The sequence below is a fragment of the Mugil cephalus genome, chromosome 23 (assembly GCF_022458985.1).
Source record: "Mugil cephalus isolate CIBA_MC_2020 chromosome 23, CIBA_Mcephalus_1.1, whole genome shotgun sequence".
Taxonomy (NCBI): domain Eukaryota; kingdom Metazoa; phylum Chordata; class Actinopteri; order Mugiliformes; family Mugilidae; genus Mugil; species Mugil cephalus.
This window is the reverse complement of record NC_061792.1, coordinates 3,523,356-3,542,043: the sequence shown is the minus strand read 5'-3', so window position 1 is coordinate 3,542,043 and position 18,688 is coordinate 3,523,356. Positions and strand designations below refer to the sequence as shown.

The 18,688-nt window shown below is 40.2% G+C and overlaps 2 protein-coding genes across 2 annotated transcripts; one reads left to right on the top strand and one right to left on the bottom strand.

The window, feature by feature from the left end:
- Window positions 1–334: 334 nt before the first annotated feature.
- urp2 (urotensin II-related peptide) lies at window positions 335–4,354 on the top strand. The gene is made up of 5 exons (XM_047576715.1): window positions 335–919; window positions 2,567–2,890; window positions 3,023–3,057; window positions 3,402–3,552; window positions 3,856–4,354. Exons 1-5 carry the CDS (start codon window positions 796–798, stop codon window positions 3,885–3,887), a joined length of 666 nt encoding a protein of 221 aa, XP_047432671.1. The 5' UTR covers window positions 335–795; the 3' UTR covers window positions 3,888–4,354.
- A 2,311-nt stretch (window positions 4,355–6,665) lies between these two features.
- LOC125000698 (chloride intracellular channel protein 6-like) lies at window positions 6,666–17,742 on the bottom strand. The gene is made up of 6 exons (XM_047576312.1): window positions 14,877–17,742; window positions 11,331–11,440; window positions 11,103–11,228; window positions 10,783–10,889; window positions 9,086–9,267; window positions 6,666–8,979 (listed from the first exon to the last, which is right to left on the bottom strand). The coding sequence occupies exons 1-6, from the start codon at window positions 17,079–17,081 to the stop codon at window positions 8,818–8,820; spliced, it is 2,892 nt and encodes a 963-aa protein (XP_047432268.1). The 5' UTR covers window positions 17,082–17,742; the 3' UTR covers window positions 6,666–8,817.
- Window positions 17,743–18,688: the final 946 nt, after the last annotated feature.

Genomic DNA, 18,688 nt, shown 5'->3' with positions numbered 1-18,688 from the left:
CCCTCATGCGTCAGAGGGCCTTTCTCTTTCTGTGGCCCCTGAGCAAACATATTAAGAACTACCTTATCACTGCTTATACAGCCAGGCCCGCACACACACACACACACACACACACATTAAACACAAGTCTAAATTCACACATTCACAAAAAGATAGCTTTGACACCCAACACACAAAGCCTGCCGCCAAACTCCCCAAATGTCACAGACCCTTCGAGGAGAGAGGGGCGGGGGCTAGGGAGTAGACGGTCAACGGTTGACGACAAGCAAACTCGGGTTTATAAAAGCGAGATAGGTCGACTGTATGTGAAAAGGGAACTCACTCTAGACAAGCCATCTTCAAGAGGCGCATCCATGGACTATGAACAGAGAGATTCAGTTTGTTTAACAGATAAAAAGTTAGATATTTAAGTGTAAATTCTTCTTATAAAGTAGACAAGAAACGGGAAGATTTTAGAACTACTTCACCTATCGCAGCTGGAAAGAATTCTGGTTGTCACGTAGTGTTTTGGGCGTTTTAGAAAATACCAAAATCTCCAAAGGCCAAGTCACTGAAAGAATTCAAAAGACAGAAAAACAAGCTTTTTATTGATTTCACCTGACTGGAAAATAACCACAGCTAACGTCTACTAGCCTGACTTTGACAGAAAGTCCGAAGAACCAAATGGATGAAGTTTTTTCATCAGGAGAAAGATCATAAATTAAGAAACCTGTATAACAAAGGTGCTTTAGGAAAAATATCCTGACTCCCAGTTTGAAATACTTAATTTTCAAGAAATTCAAGTTACTGCTCTACATGCTCGTCTTCTCAACTACCGCCGCAATGGTCAACAGAGCGCCAGTCCTGTCGGGGATGAAGGTAGTCGTGATGATGCTTATGATTCTTGGGAAGCAAGCAGAGACCATGACTACAGAGAGAGGTAAAGAATCTGTAAAAAATACCAATCACTCAATGTCATCAACATGGCATGTCTTAGTTGTGGGAAAAGGTTTGTCGTTTGTAGATCTAGCCCAGTTGCCGACATACCTTTTATTAGGGGATTCTGTTAAACCAAGAATAAAGTTTTCCTTTTTTTGCATTGTTGGTCATAACATTCTAAATTGTTTAAATTGTTTGGGATTGAACCTAGGGCAAGGGAATGCCCTGCTTATGGCTAATCAACCATGGTATTGCCAATGGCTCAGTAGGTAGACCGGGTTGCCCAATAACCAGACACATGCTAAAGTATCCTTGAGAAAGATAGTGAGAACTGAATTACTATGTTTACAAATTGATAGTTCTGTGTCATTGTTACTGTAAAGTGCATTGGATACAAGACTATTTATCACAAACCACAATGTGGTTGGGGTTCAAAAATCCATTTGATATAGTATGCATATTCTAGTTTCAAATGGGCAGTTTATTTAATGTGTTGGGGTGTCATATTTCTGGAGAGGAAAACTGGACTGTATGTAATAAGCATTTTAAGAAACATGGATCTCTTTAAGGTGGTTACAGAAAAGTCCTCACTACTGCAATGAATATGCATATAAAATGGCGGGTTGATTAAATTCCTGAAGACCATATTAATCCCTGCCATGGCACTGGCCTTTGGCTCTAGAAGTGAATTAACTTGACTTATCTTAAACAGGCCACATTGGTAAGTCCTAAAAATACACCTCTCCATACATACAGCAGAAGTTGAACAAACTGCTGTGTATGAAGAGGAGCTGTTTAACCCTGTTGTTCTTGCAGATACAAATTCAGAAATCACCTGGGAGAGTACAAAAATACAATATTCCTTTAGCTCAAAATACCAGCAGTCGACATGAAAGGGGCACATTTACAGCATGATAAGTGCTATTTGAGGACCTTTTGGTGCAGCGTGACCACATTCCTTTCATTCCTTACGAAACTACACAGTACAAAATAAATTTGTGTGTGTGTGTGTGTCTGTGTGTGTAAACACAGTGACAATGAGCCGCACTATGGCAGAGACTACGACGTCACGGTGCCAACATGCAAACACAGTTCATGCAACTCTTATGTCACAGCTCTGGGTTCAAGGCTCCTGCAGTAACCAGTTAAAACAATCCCACCAAAATAGTCTCTGTGTGTCTGTGTGAGGGTTGTGTGTTTGCATGGGCTAACAAAAGACAGAGAATCTGAAGATGTCAGCAAATTAAAGACAAAGCTCAGCTTGCTCAAAGAAAACCTACTATTCATTCTACATTCTGGACACAGTGGCAGTGCAGCCAGTGAGAAGTTGCTCTTGGTTAAGGGTTTAGTCTGACCTGTTTGTATAGTGGTATGTCAGAGTCAAAACCAGTCATAGCAAGCTTGTATTTCATTGTTTAACGTGATGGAGTTACAACTTGCACTAAATCCTTCACCGTAATACCTCTTGCATTCCAAAAATCTATTTACCATTACAATAGACCGTAGCTTGTCAATCTTAGGGCAGGGTTCAAGGTTGTAATGATGCGACCCTGTCCTTACATCCACACTATGACTGCACATATTGAGTTCAACCAATATCATACATTTCCCTGCAATGTTAATCGAATTTCTGCATCTTTTCTCCCAGGCTTCGGAAGACCTCCCCTGGATCCTCTTCCTACATACACTCAAGTGTCAGGTCTTCCGCAGAAGGCGTTCACAGTAAGTCCGAGCCAGTACCTGAAACGCTGGCTCCTGAGCGTCAAAGCAGCCGGGCTGGATGGGACAACAAAAGCCGCCGACAAAACCACTACAAAGACCGTCACCGACCGGGACAGGGCCAGCCGACCGAGGATCGGTCTGGATGCAGCCGATCCGGATAAACGATCCAAGATGCTCAAGATGATCTCGTCCCTGGAGGAGCTGCAACGGGCATTTACACTGGGTTCACAGATCACTATCATACCACGAGGTATCAACGCCCTCATGTGTAGTTTATTGACTGTTAGATATATTGCGGTGAATATATCAAATATATAGTATATGAATAATAGTTATTATTATTATCACTTAAGCTTGTTTTGTTTTGTTTTTTTCATTTCAGCAAATGGCAAAAATTCAGGAAGAAAAAATAAAGTGGTAAGTTCCAGTACTATAATTGCAATTTTCAGTGGAATGTTATACGCCTAATAGCGTGCCACAGTTGCATAAACCTGGTGAATTATAATAGGCTAGAATTAGTTTACAGTCTTCATTAAAGACCTGAATGGTACATGATAAAATATACAAATCTTGGAGGTGGAAGAAGTAAATACCTTCTAAGCCTCAAACGGATCCAAAGAAAGGCACTAGAACTGATAAAATGATATGTAATGAAACATCAGTACAATAAAACCAAGGCGTTATTGGTTCAATGTATGTTTAAAATCTCGCTTTAATTAACCATTCCCGGTGTGTTCTTCCTGTTTCTTCTGTGTGGAAAGCTGCCTGCTGCCGAGGGAGCGGTCAAGCCCACGACTTCTGCCCCGGCAGTGGTCGACAGCACCGCAAGCGCAGACGTTGACGGGCCGAGCCTGACGGGCCGAAACTTCAGGAAGTCTCTTCCGCCGCAGGCCAAGAAGACCAACAAAAGAGGTGACAAATGTTAACCGGCCTTTTCTGGACGGTGTCTTTGCAGCCTTGGGGTGGGTTGCTATTGTTGGCCACAGAGGATGACCAACATGCCATCTAACCCTAACCTTTTTGTTCTTAGAGACGAGGTGCCCAAATAAACCAGATTAACACAGCATTTGTACTTACCAGCAACTATAAAAAGCCTTTAAATGCTAAACAGTTGCAACTTATATTTTGTGGTGTAGCAATAGACATCAATATCTCTTCAAATTTCATATAAATGTTTTGAATATCTTTTAACCAAGAGTCCTCTTTCTTCCACAGTGTGTTTTTGGAAGTACTGCTCCCAAAACTGACTGACCACTTCACCTTCCTATCATTTCATTACATCCATCTAGATATCCCTCATATAAGTATCTCCTAATTAACAGTACACACAAAAAAACAGTCTTACCTGGTTATGCACATCTGATATAGTAAGCATCTCTCCATCCCATTTCCCGTCCTCTCCCGTGCCTGCTCCCAGTGCTAGGAGACCGTCATCCCCTGGCATTATGAAAGCCCAGCGCCTCCCACCAGGCTGGCGCCAGCCGAGTCCCGGACCTTTTCATTCACTCATTAATTAACAAGACTGACCAATCAAAGAAGACGATGTGTGCCCGTGGCTGGGGCACATGAACAATCTTTTTTTTTTTTTCTCACTAAAGCTTTTTTTTTTTCTTCATTATAAGACAGACACGTGTCACTTTGTATGTGTGTGCCAACTTTGAAATAAAGTTCATCTTTAGCATGGAAAACTGTGACAATAAAGATTGAAAATGTATTTTTCTACAGTTATACTCTCTTTAGTTCTTCATTATGTTGACAGATGCAGATTCTGAGCTCCATTCAAACACTCAACTAACTGCCCACTTTGTTTTCTTGATCTATTTAATATTTTAATACATACAATATTTCAATAATTCTACAAACGTTCAAATAAGCTTTCTATAATATATGAGAAGTAAAAGACAAGATTTGTTTTTTTAGTAATGAAAATATAAATATGAGAAAGGGTTAAAATTCACATTTAAATTACAACAAATTTTGCTAAAGTGGATGATTTCTACACTGAAAAACCTATAATGGGGCCCGAAACTGAATGGTTTACATGAGTAAAGTGCTACATGTCAACCATAAGGATCTATAACAAAGAGAAAGCTTTTTATCAAAAAAAAAAAAAAAAAAAAATGCACAAAAAACTGTAAAATATGCAACAACCTCTTGTTTCTAAATATATGTTTTTCGCTAAGACTCAGGTCATTATTGCACACGTATTTTGTGTTGCACATTGCTACTTATACGGCCTTTGTAATAAGGGTATTCAGAGTTATGAGTTTGTGATGAAAGAGATACACAAACTCCGGTGTAAATTGTCCAGGATTGAGATTGAGATATTCTTAAAATGACCGGTTATCAAATTTAATAATTTTTGGCATTCTACTACCGATTCATGCAGATTCTTCTAGGCTGTAATAGAAGATGAGATGAGATGACCAAATGATGGTGGTGTTGTAAATCTAAATCAAATGAAAGTAATAAACCCTCAACTCTAAGGGGGTGCAATGATAATATTTGCACAAAAATGCTTGTGTTTCCAATATAGAACGGCATCTACTAATGACTGACAAGGCCTAATGTAAAAGATATCTGAAACTTCCTTGACAATGATTATTAAGCACAACTTTGATTGTTCACATGATATTTTATGCACTCACTAGGCCAAGTTAGTGATTCAATATACAATAATTGGTGTGAATATAGGCGACAGTCAGATTTTTTACAAAAAATGTCAATAAACTGTACGTTTAAAAGTCAACATCATTAAATGAATTTTTATTATATTTAAGGCTCTAATGCATAGAAGCTGTCAGAAACCTATTGCATTTGTTAATGAAAATATTTTATTTCTCTGTATTGTTGTGACTATTATTCCATCACACAAACCGAGTGTGGAGGATGAAACCTATGCAAAGATGAAATTTTAATGGAAGATAATGGGGTCCAAAATTCGTGAAAACTGTCGAAAGTCCACACTCTTTAATTTGAAAACTGAATCTTTGAATTGAGGAAAGGGTGTAGGTAGGAATTGCAGCTAGTTGTATATATTTATGGAGCTCAAAACTGATTTGAGAAAACAGCACAATCATAAATAAAATGCTGAGTGTTTTATATTTCGATAATCCATTGCAGGAAATCATAGCCGCAAGAGTGGAATGGACGGACATTGCCATAGAATGGGTTTTCTCTTTAAGATACTTTTTACTGTGAGCAAATTCATGCACAAATGGGTCCCCTCTAGTTTGACCCTTAAATTAAAGCTGCAGATCTGCACTTTAAGCCCTCATTCATTATAAAACTATAAATAACACTTCGAAAAAACAGCAATGTCTTAATAACAAAACATATATGGACCTAATCCTATAGCATAACAAGACTAATTAGAGCTTGTAATGGAACATGGGCTTGACAGATCATTGCTTTCTCCTCCAGGTTGCCAAATTGAAATCAATTGCTCCATTACAAATATAGAAATATTGAAATATGTAATTCCAGCAGCAAAGATCAGACACAATGACAATGTGTATCTTCCTATACATTTTGTGCCTACTCAACCCTGCAGATATGTCACATGCGACTTTGCCCAGCCTTAAAAGTATAGTATCAACTGAAGGGCATTCTTCCCCTTCATGTTTCTATAGTGATTGAGCTGTGAGTGTTTACTGTCTGTCTGGGTCATTACATCGAGGAGATTTCCACAAAGACTTCCACACCATCATTGTCTCTCTAGTCATGACTGTGTCATTCTGCATATATGTACTTTGCTTGAAAATATCTTTAACAAAATTAGATCTTAACAAAGCGTTTACATTACATTATATGTTCTGTATCTAAAACAAAGCTAAAAATATTAGGTAATTTACAGACCCTAATTATATGAATTGGGAGGTGGACACCATCCCAGCTAAAATTATTCCTAATAAATCTCCAGTCAGGACTGAAGAAGCCAGTGGTTAACACCTGTTATGTCGACGTCAAACTAAATGGAATGTCTCACTCTGTGGTGGTTTGAAGAAAAAACATACTAGACCAAATGTCCAACAAATGAGTTTATTTAAATAAAGCTGCTTTAAAGGGAACTAAAGGGAAAAAAAGACTTTAATCCACTTTTTTTTTAAGGCAGAAAAAACAAAACAATTGAAAAAGGGTGATTTCTCCAACCTCCTGAATCACAACGTCTTGGAAATACCCATAGCTGAGTGTATATGTTTTTTTTGTTTTGTTTTTTTTAACAATTTTATAAAAACAAGGAAAATAAATCACCAATGGTTCTCTTGAGACAGAAACCTTGTATGACTAATATTATGTGTGACATACGACTTTGTCATGTTAGTCAGAGAGACGGTAATAGATGACATGAGATGAAACTTTGGATGTATTATACAGCTTAAATCATTTTTTATACTAAGCTAAGCTACAGCTACACTGTGTCACTTTGACAAACTAACCAGAGCACAGGCCTGCCCACACTTTGATACATTACAAAACATGTGTCCAAAAAAAAAATCACAGTATGAGTAAATAGTCTCATTGCGACATCATAATTGACTGCTTATAAAATGTATATATTCAAAACACTCTTCGACAGCCAGGACTTTAAATGCTATTTATATTCATTAATGTTTAGCAGAGGAATTAAAGGATAAAAATGAAATCACATTATGCACAACGTTGTGCTGTACTAAGCAATATTATCAAGGGGAAATGAACTAGTTAAAAAATCCTAAATAGACATCTGCCAGAGATAGAGGTTATATGACTCATATACCAAAGTCAATTCTCTTCTTTATAACACCAAACAACATTCAGACACTCTGATGTCTTCCAGTTTCCACATATCCACAACCGGTAAATGTACTAAACGTCTCTTGAGTATTGTCTTTTGTACGTGCTTACATAATTCATAATTAACTGAAATGTGGGAGGGCAGCTAGCCTGGCATTGCCATAACCCAATCATGCCCCATTTGGATTTCATTATGGGCTGCGTTTCAGCCGATCAGATCCATTTCGTTGTTGACAAATTCAACGCCACTAGATGACTAAAACGCTGTTACTTTTCTGTCCATCACCACATAAAGCCCACAAACGTGATGTTACTAGTCCGGAAGATTATTGCAGGGTCATAATCGGCTCCCAGTGGAGTGGTTCCAGACCACCTTTCCACTGTAGAGCTTACGTTTTTTCCCCACAGCTGTCAGAACTTGGAATGTTAAAACAATGACTGCCACTACACCTACATGTATGTGTCTTTATGTATGTATGTCTGCTCGTCTGTAGTAAGGTTGCTTTCCTTAGTATTGTCTGTTTGTGTAATGTAACTGAGATGCATTGTTTTCAGACCTTGTACTGAAAACAAAATACCACCGGCGCCGGTCGCGTGGCTAAGTTAGGGTTCTAAGTTAGTTCTAAGTTCTTTCAGGGACTCCAATAGGGGTATGTAACATGCTTGATACATAAATCTGCATACTAGTGAAGGAGGCACATACAGTGGGATTTGGTAATTGGAATTGGGTAGCAGGATGCTAGGAAAGAGAAATTTGAGATTATTAGTCAAACAATTTTGTCAAGAAAGGGTTAGGGCTAGGGTTGGGGTTAGGGTTGAGATTGAGAAAACGAACGCATCACTGTAAACCACCACTCCAAGTATTGGTCAGATGTGGCTGGTATGCAGAGCTAGGATGTAGGTACTTGATTGAGGTCCTGTGTTCTTGACAATTGCTATGCCAACAGAGACCACCAGTCAAGTGGGTAGGGATTGAGAGGTTGTTTGGGACAAGTGAGTCAAACAAACTACAATTCCATTCAAAAGGACTAAATGGAAAGGAAACCCCATCATCATGTGGATTAATTAGGTTCATTGTCCATATACCATTGGGCTATCTTGAATTAAAGTATACATCGAATAGAAATGACCGCAGTGGACGGTAACCTATTTGTGGGCTGTTCCTGTGAGCATGCCGTGTTATTGTGCTCTTATAGACATAGAAAAATTAAATCCACAAGCAGCTTGGCAGCGTTTTTCTGACCTAGCACTGCCCCAAGGCTTTTCTGCCAGAGAAAACTGCAATATGGACACTTGACTTCCCCCAAACACCTAACTGTGCTATTTCTGTCCCTGTTACTAGTTTTCTTTCTTTTTCTAGCATCTTGAATCTGTTATTATATGAGACACTTTTCCGGACTCTCATTTGATTCGTTTTGCAACATCCAAATAGGCAAATTCGATCTCCCTCTCGGCAGGGCAGGTCTTGGTGAACTCCTCTCTCTGGTAGGCGCAGTTCAAATAGCTCCACACCCGTGTCATCTCTGCCGGGATCTCAAAGCCCCGGTATTTTTTGGCTACCACCTAAGAAAAAGCACATTAACGTGCATATTCAGAACAGCTCAAGCGATCAAAGCAAAGTGATCTCTATGGAAACTTTGTACTTTACTATATATGCATCAAGCTGAACCTTTAGGATGTGCAGTTTAGGTAGCAGGTTGCAGTCAGCCAGGGTGAGCTCAGGCCCATCCAGGAAACTCCTCGAGGACTCGGGCAGGTCTCCTGAGGCATATGCATCGATCTCCTCCGAAAGGGGAGTCCTCAGAAACTCGTCGAGGCGCGAGAGGGACTTCAGCAAGGCTTTTTCTAAGGCTGGAAACACAAATGACAAGACTTGTGACTGCAACCGCACCAAAGGTATTTAAAACTAGAGCTCATTCAAATTTTTTTGTCCACTTGAGGGCAGCAGATGTTTTTCAATTTTCTGCTTTGGTCTCCCCTGAAAAATATGTTTGTTGTTGTAAGGGCTAGGGCTATGCTTCTGCTTCACAGCAATAGTGTCTGAGAGATGTTTTGTATGTTTGCCAGGTCACCACTTTGACCTCTATGACTGAAAAAGCTGTTCAGGCATCACCAGGGGATCTTCTGTAGTAAAATTTTGTGCAGTTGTGTTACCTCTTTCTTAATTCTTAAAGCAACTAAAATAAATGAATGAAAGCACAAATGTAAGATTTCTTTATGACTGGATTTTCTTTGTCTACTTTCAGAACCTGTGTGAAGATCTGCTGATGTTTCCATACAGTTAAATTGATTGATTGTTTAACTGTTAACAAAATATACTGTACCAAATATGGGTTTAAAATGTAGAACATCATATCAGGAATGTGTTGAATATCCAATTTGGACAGTTTGAAAAAGAACTGATGTGTCATTCGCGAATGAGCCGGTTCCTAGAACCGACCGTAGTGAATAAGCCAGTTCCTAGAGCCGATTCTTTGTAGCGAATGAGAAGAGCCGATTCCCGCCAAACTTAGATCCCACCATTGTGTTAAAGGTCATTGGGAAAAAAATTTAAGTGAAAACTGGACAGCCAAGCTGAAGCATCTGGATATCTATCTACTTAGTCTTTACGTAACATTTACATACACTGTTCTATTTATTCAAGGGTTCACCATGAATAAAATTAATAAAACAAACAACCAACAAACAGCAGAAATATATAACATATATGGGTCTGTTTTTATGTTCATTTTTTGTGCCATTTTAGCAGTTAATGACACAGTAAGTTATAGTTGTATACCAAATATAGGATTAAAGGGCAGGCCAACAGCTTGGTACATTTCTTGGTACATTTTCACAACAAAGAACACGCCGGTGACCACCATCACATAAACAGACCTGAGTACCCACAGAAGAAAACATTAGTTTGACGAGTATGTGATTTTGCTGTGGTAATGAATACTCTCTATTTTTACCCAAGCCTACCATTAACAGAGCGAACACGGAGGCGTCTACCATTCATAAACCTCAGTATTTGATACATAGATGCCATCACTGTCCATTACTTTTTATTCGACCTATTACTAAGGCAGGCCTTCTGAGTTAAACACACCAAATACACATTTGTAGCTATCCACTGTTTTCACATTTTATATGTAGAACAGGTGCTGCACTTGCAAGGCGAGCGCGCATCGCAGCAGACTGCCCAAGGGCTTTATAGCCCACTTCCACTTAATGCTAATTGGTTTGGAATGGTGCTTAATGTGCTGGACCGTCCATACTTAACCGAGTCAAAGTGGGTAGGGAAGCAACGGCTTTCCCATGATTCATTTGCCATTTAACTGATTACACAGCAAATTGTACACTCATTCTGCCCTAATCACTTACCATCGTTGGTGTCTTTCCTTGAGTTTTTGATGTATGCGGAGAACTTGGCAAAGATGTCAATGCCGGCCGTGTTGGCTTCACCATGTTTGGGAGCCAGTTTGGGATAGCTGGTGTTAAGGACACATTAGCAGATTAGATGAACCAGCTTGCAGTTATTTCTCAAATGATACTGACATTGCATTTTCTGTTATCATTATAAAAGTGTGTTATAAAAGTGTGAAACAAGCTGTTTCTCTAAAGAACCTCATGGACGTTTGCAAACAACATATTCTTGTAACATCTTTAAATCAACTTGTGCCAGTAAATGTGCATTTGTGTACCGGGGCGGGGTCAGTTTCTCCTCCAGGAACTCCTCTATTTTGTTGACATCAACCTTCACGTCACCGTTAAAGGTCATGAAAGGAGGGTTAGTTCCGGGAGCAAGGTCCTGGAGGTCAGCGGGCTTACTGACCAGGCAAAGCAAAGAACACCAAATATCAATGACCTGCTTTCCCTGTACGGAAATATGTTCATAGTATGAAAAGGTTCATGTGTGTATAGTGGGTTACCGCTTGAGGTCGACGGTGGTGACGTTGAAGAGAACTCCTTTCAGCCACAGAATCATAAAGAGTCTCTGACAGAAAGGACAATTGCCGATGGACTCCCCATCGCTTCCTGCCTACACACACACACGAACATAAGTTAGCCATACAATAACTCAGTCATTCACAAGACACTGTATTTTAATGAAGAACCACAATTGTGTCCCATTCGCAAATTTATACAAACTCTCTGATCCTGCAGTACCTGCTGAGCTCCTTCTTCTAGAATGCAGTAGCCATATAAGGTACAACATCTAATGTGAACATCATGTCTTTGTAGACCTCCTCGGGTGATAAACCCTGGAGATTGAGGTAGCCAAAGATCTTATCAGTGTCACAAAAGTTTATGTCATACTTTCGGCAATATCACAAGTATATTGTGTATTGTATTTCACCAATATAAATTGTGTGATTACAAAATACGGGTTGATATCAAAGACCTGCAAACTGTATTCTCCGCCTGGGATCATGTGTTTCCCCAACACATGCACACAACAATGTGGTGCAGTTCAGATTACCAGTTACTTTCTCTGGCACCTGCTCTACCAGGTATGAGTTAGTAGATAGATCGGGCGTGAGGGAAAGCAAGTTGAAAGAGAGGGTTCTTCATGGGTTGTGAGGACCTTCCATCGGCTGCTTCACATACACAAGTAAATAAGTCAGTCAAATTGAACACTTGCCAACAGCGCAGAGTGAAAGGCCCGGTAGGGAGTCAGCTCAGAGGGTCAACAAAGAACTAACTGAAACCAACGTGATCTAATATAGTACATTATTAATCCAGTGACATTAATTAGTCAATCCTTGGCTCTTGTTGACAGGGTTACCTAGAAGTTCCTCATAACCTACACAGTATGTGAAGTGAGGTGAGAACGTGTTGTTTGCGGCGCCTCTGTGTCCAGAACTCTCAGCACCAAATAACATGCTAATCAGCTTACAGAGCGAGAATGTTGAGATTAACCCTACATGCTACCACCATAGCAGAGTTAGCTGCTTGAACCCAAATCCTTAGCTATATAGGTAAAACAACAACAAAATAAAAAACAATATACTGTATTTTATGATAAACCGAAATTAGCACTTCTTTTGACAAAACTGTCATCATGTCATAGCGCTATTCACATTTGCTGACAAATTTATTGACCAGTTGGCTCGTTGTTATCTCAATAAACCCTATTCAACCTTTCTGGACCTCAATGGTATGGTTTTCCAAATGAAACAGAAGAATGCTTGAAGCTTTCCATGTCCCTACCTACCTACCTACCTACCTACCTACCTCAGTCTGTGTTGCCAGCAGAGCTGCTGACAAAGGAACTCATTGTTTGAATGTGGTCACCCACAGAGAACAAGGTCGCTGTGTGTATGTGCAAAGCAGCGCTCAGATATTAGTACATTTTTTCTCAGAATTAAACCTCTCCGGTAATGCCCTCTATTATTCTTGCCTCAGTCAGGAATGCTCCTAAACCTGGCTTCTCTAACCACTCTGTGGGAATGTGTCCACAGGTCTGTGTTAATTAAAAGCAAAGCACACATGTCCAGAAGATGTAACAAAACATTGGCCGTCATGAGCAAAGGTCACATTTCCAACTTAAATGTGTATGACGTTTTACGCTTATTGCTTCCAATGCCTTTACAACTGCATGCATGAAGCGGTGTTGGCTATTATGCCTGACGGATTAGGACATCACCATGCTAATGGGATAAGGTAAGCAGATCAAGATTTATCTCTCACTTGCTCTCTCTCTGCACACATAAACACACTCATACAACTCTAACACTAACCTCAAGTTAAACTTAATTTGAATATTAAACCAGAGGATTACCTACCTACAACAACAAATGTCCTCATAAGTGCAAATGTCCTCACAACTACAAAGGTCCTCACGGTGATAGAAAGACAAGAATACACACACACTTGTGTATCTCTGTGAGGACCTTCCATTGATATAACGCATGCACCTAATTGTAAGTCTAAATGGGTGAATAAGTTGTTGACCTCAGAATAAGTAGCCCCACAAAGTTAATACTTGGACAAAATACACACTGACAAAAATACCAGAGTTTGCATGACTGTATATGAATATGGACAATGCATCCCCACATCCTTGCATTGGCAAAGCCAATGCTAATTTCCCTGGGATACGGATGGCGCCATCTTTCAAGTTCAGAGTCTGCGCAGTACACTTCAAGAGCAGAGCCACGACATCAATGACCCGCCCCCACTTCTGTCAGAATCACTCATATTTTCATTTAACTAACACAGCGCTTTGCTATGCCTCCACCAGTTTTAAAGAATTGTTGGATTACACACTCTACTCATTGTTTATTATATTTATTTTTTTTTCAAACACTCATGGTCCTATGGGCCCACTTCACGGATTGGTTGGAATGGCAACCTGATGATGATGTCACATCCTGTAGCTATGGCATCAAATAACTAACTAAAACAAAACTTATCAGACAAATTGACACAATTGATTGTATGTGTCAGCTTTATATTAACTACCTAAAAAGACAGAAACCCAATTATTTGACGTGTACTGTAGTGTTTTGGTTTAGTCTAGGAAGTGGAGCTTGTGACCTATGCTGCAGCTGGTCGCTAAGGGGAGCTTCACTTTTGAGGAGCTGTTCCGTCGTCCTATGGTACAACCTATGGTATGGAGTCATCCAACACATAAGCTGATATGCAACATGCAGCTAAAAGGAGTACATTTAGTTTGAATTGTTACATGGGAATCATTTGACTAAGACATTTAACTTATCTTGTATGTCACAGTGACTATGTAAGCACCGCTTACTCGTGCCACCAGACAGCCTACCCTACTGTCATTCAGCAGCAGTGGGCCTCATTCAGCTAGTTTTCGGTCTTTTGTTTATGCGTGTGGCTTAAAAATATAAATGTTCACATGGCTTAAATTATTTATTTCACTGATAAAATGCATTCAGTGAAATACAGTTGCGAAGAGTGGCACATTTGCTGACGATGCAGCTAATAGTTTTATCAATTTTGGCAAAGCTGAGAATTTGTAGAACTGGTCCAATCACATTAGTCTAATACCTGAGACTGTTATTTACTGCAGTTTTGATTAGACTAAAGTAAAACAATTGTATTTCTTTTGGACTTTTCCAAATGTCATTTGGGTATGCTCAGGAAAGTATGGACAATTTTTGTATCCCAAATATTTCATTTGACTGTATTTGTGAATGTTGATGGTGACTTTGCCTAAAGCACCAGCAGCATCTCATCATACTTGCATCAATTTGTCTCCAAGAACTGATGCGTTCCATCTCTCCAAAATGTTTTATTAGCATACCCTAGCTAGCTCTACTTTCTGTCTGTCTAAAACACATTTGATGTAGACAGTAACTTCCTCTCATGTCAGACAATAAAACAAAAATAAAACTCTGAGACAGGATGTGGCACCCATTACAGGCAATTGCATTGACCAAGGAAAAAATTAAGGAACCCTACTACAGGTTTCATTGGTAGGGCTATCTGTTAATAAACTGCATTACCTTAACATAAAGTGAGATCTTGTGGTCCTCATCATGGAGAGTTCTGTTGTTCCCGCACATGGGGGGCAATGGGCTTGACACTCTCCTATGGGAGATCAGTCTAACCTCCTCTGTTACCTCCTCCCGCTCACGAACATATGAATGGCCGTCCTCCATTAGCACCACCCGCTTTTTCTTCACATTCTCGTCTCTTTTTCTGGGCAGGGATTCGTCTTTGATCACTGACTTCAGCTCTTTTATCCAGTCCTCCTTCCTTGTTGGAGATTTCTCTTCACGCAGTGTGTTTTTCGTTGTCCATTCTTTCCTTATGATCTCAGCCCCCCGAATGTCTTTTTTAACAGGTTTCAGTTCTTTCTCATATTCCTTTGGTTCCGGGGCTATCTCTTCCTCTAATTGATCTTTTTTAATCCAGTCACTGTCTTTTCTCCTAGGTGACAGCACTCTTGCTTTCCCCCACCCTTCCTTCCTAAGAGGCTGAGGCTCAGGACACAAGCGTTCGGTTTCCAATGCTTGCTTCAGTCCTTTGACTCTTCCATTTATATCCAACTCTACCTCTCTTTTGTCCTCTTTCTGCGTCTTGTCCTTATTTGTTTCTTCTTTTTCATCTTTCTGTTTCATGTCATCCTCTTTGGAAACCTCAGCATCCTTTTCATGCAGCTCTTCATGCTCTTTTGTCTCGGGTGTGGCCTCATCAGACAGGCTTGCAATTGCGGCAGGAATCTGTTCTTCAGGTTGTCTATCCAGGCTCTCCTCTGTCTCTTCAATCTCGTCATCAAGAACGGTTACGGGCTCTTCCGCCATCTCTATCTCCCCCTCTGTCGTTTCTTCCTCTTGTCCTCCTCCTCCCTTTTCATCTTCTACAATAGCTTCTTCTTTTAGCTCTTCTTTTGAGCTGTCTGTGTCTGTGAGTTCTTCAAGAAGCTGTGAGGGTTGTTCTTGAGAACCTCCTCCCTCACCTGTTGAGGATTCATTCTCCTCTGATGTGACCTCACCTCCCAGCTTGTCCAGTTCAACTGCTCCCACTTCCCCCAGTTCAAAGGCTTCCTCCACATGGTCCAAACCAAAGTCTTGCTGTGTGTCTACAGGTGTCACATCTTCATCCTTCACCGTTGGTTCTGACTGAGCGACCATACCTGAGTTTTCAAGAGAAACTACTTCTTCTTCCTGCATTTCTAGATTACCTTCTCCTCTGTGTTCTTCCTCACCCATTAACTCCCCAACAACATTGACACATTCCTCCCCCTCCTCTTCTCCACTCGTCCCTCTCTCATCAATCACGGATGGAGTGTTAAACCCAACAAGTTGGTTTTCCTCTTCCTCCTTCTTGTCAATCCCCGGCATCTCCGCAATTGTCTCCTCAAGTGTTAATTGATTAGCCTCATCAGTTGTACCAACTGTATCAACGGGTATGCAGTCAGTGCTAGGAGTTGAGGTAGGGCATAGAGTACCTTGAATGTCCTCCATGTTATTTACCCCAGCGGTGACAGCGGTTACATCTATTTCTAGATCATCAACATCTTCTATTACCTCACCAGTAGAGAGCAAAGTAGCAAATTCTGATGCTTGTGAGTCATCAGCAGATAGTTGTGTACTCTCTCCTAACTGAGTACCCAAATCCTGAGGATGCGCCACTTCGACACTGGTGCCCTCATCTGTTTCTTTGTCGCTTACTACCATTTCTGCACTTGCCGGTACTTCTTCTTGTTGGTTTTCTTTTGTTTCTTCTTCGTGTTCTATATTGCAGTCTACTAATACTGCAGAAAGACACGGATTTTCTGTCATCATGTTTGTGTCTTCACATTTTGTCTCTGCTGACTGCTCATCTGTGTTTTTCTGCTCTCCACCTCCCACTTTTTCTTCTCCGTCCCTATTTTCCTCATTTTCCTCATTTTCCTCAAGTCCTCCGATGGCTCCCTCCACCTCTGTTATTAATCCATTCGGTAACAGAGCCACTTCGATAATCCCCCCTTCCTCCGTTTCACTGTGTTCTCGACTTTTTTCTTCAGCTTGGCCAAGCACTGGTTCGGCCATCATCAATACGTCTTCCCCTACCTCCTCTGCTAGTTCCACTTCCTCATCTTCTTCATCGCCCTCCTCATCCTGCCTCTCTCTCTGGGTATCCACATCTGAAGAAATACAGATTGGGCTGTGGACAGTTGCTCCATTTGATAGATCTGTGTTTGGGCAGGAAATTGATTGAGCCATTGGGAAAGTTTGAGGAAATTGAGAGAAAACTGATTTTGTAATAAAAGGTACTAAGACTGAAATTCCAAAACAATTCCAGGTTCTAGATTAAGTCCAAGAGAGAAGCGCAGAGTGTTGAAAACCAATATTCCATAAAACAAGTAAGACGGAATGTCCCAGCGTTTCTGGTGTTTGAAAGTAGTAGCAGTAAAGTTTTTCCAACCATACAGAAGGACTCAAACCGAGGAATAGCTACCAAGTTGTTGAGGGACGACTTTCAGATGTGTCCAGGATTCCGGAAAACTCAGGACGAGAATGTTTTTCAAGCTCTGAGAATCACAAAATGCCGGCAGGAGATTCCAAAGTTCTCGGTAAATGAAAGAAAATCCAGAAAATCCACCCCCAAATAAAACAGCTAATACTATTGAGCCTTAGTGTTTGTACACACACACTCTTTCTACGGCTTGCTTTGGGCTATGGGGTTCTTAAACCACTACCTTGCCTCTCACTCTCCCCCTGCCCCTCTCTCTCTCACTCTCTCTCTTTCCTCTTTCGCTCTCTCCTCTCTCTTACTCTCTACCAGTCTACCTCCTACCTCCGAAGGATTAAATGAAGGCTGATCTCCACATGACAAGAAGCTTAAACCCCTCTGCCACCCGCAGACCAGTACCAAGTGCGTTGGAGTTTCTTAAACACACACGTTTCCACTGAGCTGAACTACCAGGCAGGAAGATTATCTGTCAATGGGAATTTCCTGGCAAAAAAAATAAAAAAAATTAATTCGAATTAGGGACCTACACCAATCAGCCACAACATTAAAACCCCTAACAGGTAAAGTGAATAACATTGATCATCTTCTGACAGTGTAATGTTCTACTGGGAAACATTTGGACCTGGCATTTGTGTGGATGTTACTTAGACATGTACCACTCGCCTAGACGAGACCAGACACCCCAACCCCATAGCAATGACACACCTTGATGTCAGTGACATTTGTTGCAATGGGTTTTATTTTGTTCGGCCACAAGATGGCAGAATTTTCAATTCAAATAATATTTGTAAAGCATAGACTGTATATAGCCTATACATAGTGTGGTATAAAGAAACAAGTAAAATATTGGGCTGTGCATAATAATTGTCAGTGTTTTGTTTCTTCAGTATTTCAGTTTAGCTTAAGAGACGTAAAAAAGGAGAAAAAATATATATTACAAATAACCAAAAGAAACAATAGATACATTAACGGGCAGATTATTTTACTTATTTTATTTTATCCCAATTTATTTTTGCTTTGTTTTTAGTCGAGAGTGATATTGTTTCCACAAGCATAAAAATGCCCACGCAATTAAAAAATAATGGACAATTAAAAAAAAGAAACAAACAAACAAACAAACAAACAAAAGAAAAAGGAAACATCCTGGGGCTGCTAGTGATGTGCGATACCGCTAGATTTGGTATCGATCCGATACCAAATCCGATACTTGTAAATGATTAAGGTGGATGCATCATCAGTCAATCAATCTGAATGAATTTTCGTGACCTTTAAATGTTTTTGGATTTGCCTTTCGGATTATTAATCGGTCACAAGCTAGTACAGAATTTGGACAAAGTAAATAGGAAATACGTTATTA